At 44.7% G+C, this 11,586-nt stretch overlaps 1 protein-coding gene across 1 annotated transcript; it reads right to left on the bottom strand.

Moving 5' to 3' along the window:
• Nucleotides 1-7,557: 7,557 nt before the first annotated feature.
• Nucleotides 7,558-8,434, bottom strand: LOC123064566 (putative E3 ubiquitin-protein ligase SINA-like 6). Its single transcript, XM_044488022.1, has 2 exons — nt 8,258-8,434; nt 7,558-8,169 (listed from the first exon to the last, which is right to left on the bottom strand). The coding sequence occupies exons 1-2, from the start codon at nt 8,405-8,407 to the stop codon at nt 7,558-7,560; spliced, it is 762 nt and encodes a 253-aa protein (XP_044343957.1). The 5' UTR covers nt 8,408-8,434.
• Between the last annotated feature and the right edge of the window lie 3,152 nt (nt 8,435-11,586).

Here is an 11,586-nt window from a genome sequence, read left to right as displayed (position 1 = left end):
TGCGGCGGTGGGCCATCTCGCGCCTCCTGATCCCTCGAACATTTGCAAATCTTGCTTTTCGTGCTGGACATTCGCAAGGCTTTTGATTTAGTTATATAGGACTACATCTTCGATCTCCTGCAGAGAAGGAGCATCCCGAGTCGATTCAGGACCTGAATCGCCGGCTTGTTAGAACCTCGAGAGAGAAATGCAAGGTTAATTGGGAAATTGTCTGTCGCCCTCACCCACCTTGGGGGTCTCGGTGTGATCCATCTAAAAAAATTGCGAGGGCGATGTAGTTACGTTGGCCATGGCTTGAATGGACTGACCCAAGCAAGCTGTGGTTTGTGATGGGCAAACTCTGTGATGCCGTGGACACGAAACTCTTCTACACCTATATCTGATTCACCATCAACAATGGGGTCAAGGCACCATTGTGGGGATGCGTGATGGTTGGATGAGACAAGGATGAAAGACATTGCCCCCTTTGTCTACTAGGCCGGTCGAGTTAATTAGAGATTTTCCACGGAACATTTATTCGAGTACCAGCTTTGGAACATTCTCTTGCATGTCCAGATTAACGATGAATGTTGAGGATGTCGGTCATGGCAAGTGGTATCTACTCGGCCAAGTTGGTGTCACACTCACTTAGTCCTTGAAAGTGAAATAAGTTTATTGAACAAAGTGAATTCGTTCTTACAAATAACCGAAATTGTCTTCTTAAAGACAAATCATTTTTTTAATTACCAAAATTGATTTATTGAAATGCATGAAATTAGTTTATTGGAGTACTTGAAAGTAGTTTTCGGAAATGAGTGAACATATTTTTTTATTAATTGAAATATGTTATTTCTGAAAGAGTTGAAACCAGTTTTTTTATAAATTATCAATTTATTGAAAGAGTGAAATTAGATTTAAAAAATGTGCGAAGTTAGTTTATTGAAATCTATTTTTTGAAAGAACCGAAATCAGTTTATTGAAAAGAGTGAAATTAGCCTTTTGATATAACTGAAATATGTTTTCTGGAACAATTGAAACAACTTTTGGAATGGATGAAATTAGTTTTCTTGAAATAAATGAAATCAATTTATTGAAAAGATTTTAATTTTTTTTGAAATAGAGACTTGTATTAATTAAGTAGAGAAAACATAGTTCGTACAATTGTGCAAGGCCTCGCTCAACACGCAGGTTGGAACTGTGCCTTGCGTAACCCCACCATGCAACTCTCTACGCCCCAACTGGGCAAGACTATGAGCTAATCTATTGTTCCTTCTATCTACTTTGCAAACTCTAATTTCTCTGTTCCCTTTCATGGCTTGAAACTCCTTTGCAATTTTTCCAACCTCCGATCTATCAATAGACGAGAGGATGAGCGCCTTTGTCACCGAGCTGCAATCCGTCTCGGTGATTAAGGGTAGATCCGTCCCCGACATTGCCTTCCGTAGTCCTTCTAGGCAAGCCATGGCTTCCGCGCAGTCCGCTCCATTGCACCGCGGTATATAATCCCAAGTTGATAAGATAATTCTTCCATCATGGTCTCGAATCACAGCTCCCCAGGCTCCGCTCCTACTTTCCTCCAAAAAACTTCCATCAACATTGACCTTAGCCCATCCGAGCTCTGGCTTTTTCCATCCTTTTCCCTTTGTATTATCATGTTGTTGCACAGATGACAATTTAACCATCAGACTTTTCCCTTTTCGATTTGTCTTAAAAGTTCCGTCCGCAATCAAGCGGAGGTTTGCAAGGTAGTTTTGCAGAAAACGAGCAGAGTTGGAAATTTTCGCTTTACCTTTGCGAAGATCACGTCATTTCTAAGGTGCCAAACACGCCAACAAATAGCATAAATTTTTGTTTCATATCTTCACTCACCTTATCTAGCAGGATTAGAACCCAATCCCTTCCAGTATATTCTATTTCATGCTCATGGGGCAGGTTTCATACCTCCTTGAGTTCGTGCCACAGGGCCCTTGCAAATGTGCATCGATGTGCCATATGGAAGCCTATTTCATCATCGGCCCCACATACATTCAAATCGGGGTGAGGCCTGAGATGCGACCAAATCTATTAGTTTGAACCGCCAGTGACTTCGTTGCTAGTCTCCATGTAAAAATACGTACTTTTTGGGGTACATTTGTCTTCCAGATATTATTCCAAATACTGTGATCCCCTTGGGTATTGTGACTGGACCTAATCACCATAGAATCCTTTTTGTCCATAGCTAACCGGTATGCGCTATGAACACTGAAAATTCCGTTTTTTGGGGGCTGCCAAGCAATATAATCCTCTTCATCATAATTTGGTAGTCGGATACTTAAAATATCATTTGCGTCTTCGCGTGTAAATATACGCATGATGTAATCCTCCTTCCAAGCGTGACTCTACTGGTCGTTGAGGTCTGCTACCCATCGAGTTCGGGAGTTTGTTGGGTTTATGTTTATTTCCATGTTTCCTCTCGGGATTCAATTGTCTCTTCAAATGCGCCATATACATTCTTTTTTAAGGAGTACCAAACCATGCATGATGCGTCAAATTAGTTTTCCTTTGAAATAAATGAAATCAATTTATTGAAAAGACGGATCCAGGAGTCGCTGTCCACCACCAGCGCCTCCTCCTTCTCCTCATCTCTTGTACCGAAGGCTTCTCCAAGGAAGAGACGGATGGATTACTACATCGTCGACGCCGGCGCCAAGATGGCGGCCGCTCTGCAGCAGGCCGGAGCGGGACCGGCGGGGGCGTGCGGCGCCATGATGATGATGGGATCGAAGCGCGCCAGGAAGGCCAGCTGCAGGTACAGCGCGGACGTGTGGACGCAGTGATCGAGCAGACTTCATTCAGCAGCTGCTTGATTACTTGCTTGATGGCTTCGATCAAGCTGGCGGGCAGATTACAAGGATGCGTCACCGTCAACGTACTAGTTTCTGGAACTGTATTGTCTGCTTCGGTAATCGCTAGTCTGCACTCCGATCTCCACAGCATTGTATTGTCTGGCATCTTTACTGTAGTTCTCGTGAGACCCGACCTGTGTAATCAATTTGTGAGCACGTATTGACGTTGAACTCTCGGGCGCGCGGTTACAAAACAATCTAAACTCCCTATAAGCATATATTGACGTTGAACTGACCGGTGGGGCTCTCCCGTCAGGGCCGACGTGGCATGTTATTTCACAAAAAACACCCCTTTTGCTTTATATGTAATCACGCGAATGCCCTTCTTTGCATGTCAGTACCAACTCTCAGACATGCGGTTACAAAACGATCTAAACTTCATATGAGCACGTATTGATTTCGAAACTGATCCGTGAGGCCCTCCTATCAGGGGCCGACGTGGCATGTTCTTTCACGAAAAAAAAACTCGCTTTATATGTAGTCATGCAAATGCCCTTGTTTGCTTTATATGTCATTTCATATGCTCTTCTTGCCATGAATGTGAGCAGTGGCGGAGCTAGCGATGGATAGCTGAGGGGGCAAATGACGGAATATAATTTGAAGGGCCAATAACTTTATTTCACTGATTTTGTGCCACCCAAATTAGAGTTTCTTCACAAAAAAAAGTCATGGAATGCACAAAGCTCCGCCGGGGAATGTGAGATTCAACTGGACTACAACTGCGCCAGATGCTCTATTAAGACTTCCTTCAAGTGCAGCTTTGGAATGGAACATGTTGTCCAGTCAATCACAGTTGCTTGCTCCAATGACAAGTACGGACATGCTGAGAAGGTCGGCTACTACAAGAAAGCAGGATACATGAGGGCATGCCTGAGTGCCCCAAGCTTTTGCCCAGAGTCTGGTTGTGGCTTCGCTGGACTAACAAAGGTGCTCCTAGATCACTTCACAACCCACGACAAGTGTCTGTCTACAACCTTCCTATACGCTGGCATGCATGGTGTCTCTCCGCTTACAACCTTCCTATACGCTGGCATGCATGGTTTTCTTTCTTTTTTCTTATCTTTTCTTCAAAAGATATTCAAATATTCAAATTTTGTTCGTATTTTTATCAAAGTTCAGTTTTTGAAAAAATGTTCTCAAAACTCAAAAATTGTTCTCGTTACACAAAAAAGTTAAAAACTTTTGAAATGCAGAAAATGTACCAGATTTCATAAAATGTTCACGTTTTCATAAACATTCGCGCTTCCAAATTTGTTCGGGATTTTTTAAAATTGTTCTCTATTTCAAAATTTATTCTCAAGATTCAAAAAAATGTTTGTGCTTTAAATAATTGTTCACGTTTCCAAATTTGTTCGGGATTTTTCAAAATTGTTCTCTATTTCAAAATTTGTTCTCAAGATTCAAAAAATGTTCCTTCTTTAAAAAATTGTCCGTGCTTCCAAATTTGTTCGGGATTTTTCAAAATTGTTCTACTTCAAAATTTGTTCTCAAGATTCAAAATATGTTTGTGCTTTAAAAAATTGTTCGCGCTCTCAAATTCGTTCACCGTTTCAAAATCTGTTCTCAAGATTCAAAAAATGTTTATGATTTAAAAAATTGTTCGTGCTTCCAAATTTGTTCTGCATTTCAAAATTTATTCTCGAGATTCAAGAAATGTCAATGCTTTAAAGAAATGTCACAAATTCCAAAAGTGTTTGGGAAATTCAAAATTTGTTCGTTTTCAGAAAATTTGTTTGCGTAATCGTACGTTCAAAAAGTTGTTCACTACAGTAACTAATTCCGGTTCGACACATCAGTCAAGTCCGGTTGTACCTTGTGCTAAGTTATTTTTGATGCAGGGTGATCCACTACAAAAAATGCTAGTTAGCTAGACTGGTTGGGAGCACGCTCTTCCAAGCTGTTGGTCACCGGTTTGATTCCTCCCAACACACCTACCTCCGTTTTTTGCTTTCTTTTGTTTCCAGTGGTACATCGCGATGGGCCGGCCCAGTCATGCTACCCCCCTGTGCGTCGCGACGCCAGTTTTACGCAAAGAGCGTCCAATAGGAGCCCCCCCCCCTTCTGTGCTGGTTAGCGAGTGGGCGCTTGCAAGCAAGCAACCATACCGTGGCTAAATCTCGCGCACGTATGCTTCACTGGCTCGCTTGGCCCCTTTGGCACACTGGCACGACCTCCTGCTCTGGGAAAGAGATTTGGTAGTGCGAAGAGTTAACTGCAGATTCACTGGCTCGCTCAGATTTCACGACCGCAAACCATTGCTCAACAACAACAAAGCCTTTAGTCCCAAACAAGTTGCGGTAGGTTAGAGGTGAAATAAAGTCTACAAATAAATTTTGAGAATATGAAAAAAAATGTTCATAGATTGAGGAAAAATTCGTGGATTTAAAAAACAGTCAGGAATTTGAAAATTTATTTATGAGGTTGAAAATTCTTCAAGGATTTGAACATACTTCATGAAATTTAAATAAGTTTGTAATTTTTTTAAAAATTGTTCATGAATTCAAATAATCTTCAAGAATTGGGAAGAAAAGTTAATAGTTTAAATGTATTTACAAAATTTGAAAAAAAATATAATTTGAAAAAGTTCACAAATTGTAGTAATGTTCACAAATGTTAAGAAGTTCATGAATTTTAGTAATGTTGATGGATTTGAATAAGTTAATCTTTACCTAATAATAAAGTAAATTGAGTTTCTTTCGTCTGTCATGACATTTTTTAGAAAAGTCTCTCTATTTCAGGGAATTCAACCCGCAGCCCTGTTTTAAGTTAAACGAATCGTTTTTTCATATTTTACACAAAAGTCCTTGCGTTTTGTTGAAATCAACCCGCAGTCCGGATTTAAGTCACACGCGAACCGTTATTTTACATTTTCCGAAACCCCGCTGATGTTTTAGGTAATTCATCCGCGGATCATATTTAAGTCAAACAATGTTTTTTAAAATCATCCATATCTTTTAAACCATAACTCCGATTTGAACATGTTATATATGAATTTTGATTAGAAAAATATGTAGAATATGAATATGAGATTATTTTCACCAATTAAGTATTTTTTAATATTATTTTAGAATATATTTAGGTCAAACAAATGATTTTCTAAATTATCCGTATCTTTTAAACCGTAACTTCGATTTTAAGATATTATATATGAAATTTTATTAGAAAAATATGTGGAAACTAAATATGATGTTTATTTTACCTGTTAAATATTTTTAAAATATTGTTTTGGGAGCAAACTTATAATTTATAGCGTAAGATCCGTTTTCTTTTCGTACCGGCGGCGACCCGGATTGCAAATAAACACCCCACTATAACAGTATAGAGAAAAGAAAACATCGATAACTACACATGCATACCTCTGAAAAATGTCGCAGGGGAAAACAACAGATTTCTCATCGAGAGAGTGAGAGAAAGCGAGAGAGAGAGGGAGGGAGGGAGAGGAAGGAGAGAGGGAGAGAGAGACGCCTTAGGATTAAACATATTCAAACATGTTTTTTTTGTTTTGTGTGAACACCGAGGCCATCGCCGGCGAGTGTGAGAAGGAGGATAAGCGGCAACACAAATCTGATGCCTCGCAAAAAATAAAGGAGATGGACCTATTGTGGTCTTGAGTGATGATTGTTGGGTTAAGAGTGTGTGTTATGTTTTCTCTCCTGTTGCGACGCACGGGCTCTTTTGCTAGTAATATTATAAAGTACAAGAATATAAAAAAAGGAAAAAAATCTAGAAAACTGAATCCAGAAAAAACCAATAGAAACCAGGCCAAGACAAACTGTTGGGAGAAGGATCCCAAAACTAGTGCGGAGGGATTATCGGCCGGCCCACTTGAGACATAGGAAAAAAAAGGATGTGGGGCGCTCTGTACCAATACAACTGCACCTGACGCGTGTAATGCTAAATTGGAACTAGGGGAAAGTTGGGTCAAATGGTCCATATATGAGTGAAGCCTTTCTGTGGCAGTCCTAAGTAGCAGCCCGTCTTGGAAGTTTTCGTGGAGTGATGGTCAAGCTGAAGTGGCCCTAGCAAACCAAGGCAGGAGCTCCTGTCGGCCAAATGGATCACTAGAGTAGATTGCATCATCGTTGATTTGTTTTTTCGTTGTCCAAATTTGCCTAGAGGCGAACGAGTATCACACCAACATGAAAGGGCATGCAAGCGAGTGGGACGACCTATTCATTATGAGATCACTCACTTTTGTTAGCAGCCAGCACACTTTCGGGTCATACTGGGAGGAGGAGGGTGCGCCGTTTGCGCTCCTTGCAGCGGGTGGCAGAATCATGGGCTTCCAAGGGCACTTTAGTTTGTACCTAAATGCGCTTGGAACCTACATCAAGATGGACACCTAACCTATGTTAAGATGGACTTGCTTGACACCTGCAAGATGGGCATCAAGGCCATCGGGTCAGGGCATCAAGGCCATCGGGTGATGGGACGTAGAATTCAAAAACCAATAACACCTTGTCGGGGATGGTTTATTTGGCGATCTGAAAAAGCAGCCCCCAATAACCAGATTTTTAAGTTTGGACAGCTCAAAGAACACCTTATTGGGGATCGTTTATTGGACAACTGGTGGAGCTGTGCTAAACATGAACGAACGGATCTTCACACATCTTGAAACTAAAATCTTACGCACACATCTTTCCATAAAAATCGAGACAACATATAAATCATCATACTCCTTGTAGTCATAGCCTTAGTCTTCCTCATAGTCCTCCCTCTCTATTGTGATGGTGGCCACGACATCGGTTTCTTTACCAGGCACGATGCACAAGCATTGCTTTGGTACCCCATTGGGTCCCATTTCCCACTTTGACTCATGATTATGTCCTGGTGCGCATGAGAAACCCACGGTGATTCGGACATTTCCTCCCGGAGTTTCTGGCTGCACGCAGACGAGTGAGACGCCATGGCCGTAGGACTCCAGCGCATCCATCTTGAGCAGGAAGAGGCGGTTGTATTTGGTTTTGAGAACTCGGGAGCCCGGCAGCACCGGGACTTCGAACGGCTTGAATAACTCCATCGGTGTTGTTGGCAACTTGTGCACAGTGGCAAGATGGTCCAGGAGCACCGTGGTTGGCGCGACGAAGCCACAGCCGGAGACCGGGCACAAGCACGGGCCACAAGGGCACTGCCTCTCGTGCTTTTCCTTCTGGTAGTAAGCGATCGTCGTGGAGCATCCGTGTTTGCAGGGAACAAAGATGTTGTCGACGACGCGCTCCATGATGTAGCAGCGCTGGACGGGGATCCGTTCGAATAACGGGAGCCTCTCCTGGCAATGCCGGCAGATGGAGTTTCCCTTGGAACACTGCAGTGTACGCAGAGGCAGAAAAGTGTTTAGTCTTCTTGTTGGTCGGATGCTGATAGGTACGTCAATTGAATCACGTAGTGCATACCTGGAAAATGGGAGGCCTCAGGGGCTTGGAGCAGACGGTGCAGTCGAATACCTCCATCACCGTGCTCACATTCTGCCTCTTGCAACCGCTTTTTCTTCCCTCCTGCTCGCCGTCTCCTTTCCTCTTATTGGAGTTGCTTCTATCCTCCATCGTCTCCTTCTGGACTTCACCCAAACAAGAGATACAGTACTGGCAACGTCAATCCCCAATATATAAAGAGAGAGTTACGTACAGTAGTAGCTTTAACTAGGGATAGTAGTAACTCCGGAAGTTGGATAGGCCTTTTGTTTCGACTTCCAATAGCCATTAACTCACCAACATTACCGACGAAGCAGCCACATTTGTTCTCGATCACTGTTCCTAGCAAACAAGAATTTAATTTTGAAAGCCAGCAAAGCATGCATGCACGTATGCAATTGATACGCGCGCTGCTACCTCGTTGGATATGTGTACACGCCACCCGAAGGGACGAAGCTGCATAGTAGTATGACGAATCATAAACTTTAAGGCGACGCCTTCAGAAAGGTTACGACATCGGAAGACCGCCAGACCCACCACTGCCCGATTCAAAAATCAAAATTTTCCCTGAAGCAACACGACATGCAATGAGAATCTCAACGACACCTTCAAGAAGGGGACAAACGTCGCTCCCACAAGTCTGCCCGAAGAAAGAACATGTTCTCATCCTGGCAAACACTCATCGCCACTGGCATAGGTACGGACACCGCACCACTGCCACCGAACACCACATCCCGGCCACCATGCGCCCACATGGCCATGGCCACCGGCCGGGGAGCACCCGAGTTATGGGCTCCGCCCATGAGCACTGCGCTTCCACCACCTGAGCCGCCACCCCGATATCCAAGACCACCCACCCCCCTCACCATGGTCCATCGGCGTTGCTGCTGGTAAAGCAAGACCTTTGGGCAAGTATGGGGCTCACCCGACCGGAGCAGCGCAGAGGAAGGTGACCGGGCAAGCCCCAACACCCTCGCCATTTCTTGAACCAGGACCCGGCCCATTGTCACCAACCATTGTGACAGCAAGACCCAAAGGCACCCGTGCCAACTCCTCGTAGTGCTCTTGCTCCGTGGCCAACTAATGACGAGATGCGTTAAGCCGCCGTGCACCACCCTGCCGGGCGGGCCTCCAACCGCAGGTCGAAGCACCCCAGGAATCAGGAGAAGGTTGTCGAGCCACCACCACTGCACCGCCACCCTGACCAACCAAGATGGTCCCTGTCGAGGCAACCGCCCGTGGCTAGCGCCGCCGCGAGGCCAAATCTGGCTGAGCCGCCGCCACGCTAGCCGCCGCCACCGTCCCCGACCCCCAGCCCACACCACCTCCCACCTCCACCAGCCAATATGGACACGACAGAGGTTGCCGCCCGTAGACCGTGCCGCCCTCGGCCCCACTACCCGCAGGGCTAGATCCGGCCGAGCCGCTGACGAATCTAGCCCCTTGGCACGCTCCGCCGCCTCACAACCCATCACGGCCTAGGCTAGCCCGCATCCAGCACCGCGCAGGCCAGCTGTTGCGGCACCAGTCTGTGGTGAGATTGCTCAGTTTCTCAATAATGCTCCCTAAAATTTGATGCAAAATAAGTAAGTATGCATACTAGTTAGTGTCTGGCTAGGTCAATTAGCCCGGCTTCCGAGTCGTGAATTGAAAGAGGATTTTGTGCAACAAGTTGCAGAGAATATCCTCTTTTTATTTTATTTTCTGATTGCTAAAAAATGGGAAATAATTCAGAGACGTTAGTAATGCTATGTAATGCGGACTTGTAAAGGTTCATCCAATAATATAACCATTTGTGACCTGAACAAAAGTGACAAGATTCAGATGAATAGTGCTTAGTTAAATAGCATGCACATGATATCAAATTGTCTTAGTTGTACAAGTCAGAAGGTGTTGTTGTATGTTCATATGAGCTTCTGCAGATGCACATTATGTAGCATGACTTATGTCCATAAGTTTCCGCAGAGAGAATATGGGGTGCACGGGCAACTAGTTGTCAAACTTGTTGGAGTTGTGTCGAATATTGTGTACAAAGTAGGTTACAGTTGGACTTGTAGTTGTATTGTGTTTACAGGATATGGAGTCGTGTCCAAGTAGGACACTTGTATCCTAGACCTCTCTTATATAGCGGGGGTAGACACACGATGTAACTTATGCCAACATAATAGCACCGGGACGCAGGGGAAGCCGGCGGCATGTGCCGGTGTCCAGGGCGACCGGGTGCGGTATGTAGCGGTGTCATGGGGAGGAGCGCCCATAGTCAAGCCCCGGGGATGTAGCCATATCGGTGAACCTCGTTAACAAATCTCGGTGTCGTGCCTCGGTTGATTGCTTGGTCCTCGAATGATCGACGATATGCCTCGAATTTATTCTAACAAGTGGTATCAGAGCTAGGTTATTCGGTGGTTGCGGATCATTGATCTAGAGGAAGAAGAAGCGTTGACATAAATCTGCGAAGCGATTGTAATACGGGACGAATATCATCGGCGAGTTACGATCCAGGCAGACCGGTCGTGTTGTGTTATCTTCAAGCAGTAATCAGATCGAAATCGGTCCTAGCGTACAGCGGTGGTGCAGAGCTGTTAGGGTTGCGTGGCACACGCACGTACAGGCGAGGGGCGGATCATCCATCGATGCTGGAGCGGCTTGCAGGCCGGCGCGGGTAGGCAGCAACTGAAGGGCGTGTGGCCCAAGTTGAGGGGCCGCAGGCAAGTGGGCTGCAGGACGCCAAGGCCCAAGGCGTGGTGGTAGTCAGCGATTTGTTTGAGCTTGGTGCGCTAGGACTACAGGAGGTTAAGCTTGAAGGTACGGGATTTGTTTTGAAAAAAAAGAGGACCGAGTCCTTGTGTGGCACAGCGAGGCAGGAGACAGATCGTTTCTGCGGAGGGGAAAATCCATTGACACGTGATTCACATCCATCGGAAATTAGCAAAGAGGCATTGACAAAGCAATTACTAGCATTGGAAGTTGAGTCTGGGAGCTAATACACGTGAGTACAGGAAAGATTTTTGGTACGAATTTGCTACTGGTGCATCTTGTGTACTTGAGCACGTGTTGAAAGCTCGATTGTTTTTTCACAAGGTCAGCTGTACGAAGAATGATGACATCAACGGGTACCAGGTTTGAGGTGGAGAAGTTGACTGGACTGGAAACCTTGGGTTATGGCAGACAAAGGTGAAAAAATTTGTTGGCGCAATAGAGATGCTTGAAGGCGTTGCAGGAAGTCATGTCAAGTAAGATGGAATTATCAGGTGATGGGTGGAAATTCGCCTAAGACGATTTGGGAGCTTCGGGCATGTCGTACAGTCGAA

This window comes from Triticum aestivum, chromosome 3B (assembly GCF_018294505.1).
Source record: "Triticum aestivum cultivar Chinese Spring chromosome 3B, IWGSC CS RefSeq v2.1, whole genome shotgun sequence".
Lineage (NCBI taxonomy): Eukaryota > Viridiplantae > Streptophyta > Magnoliopsida > Poales > Poaceae > Triticum > Triticum aestivum.
The sequence above is the reverse complement of the archived record's forward strand: the minus strand, read 5'-3'. Positions and strand labels throughout refer to the sequence as shown.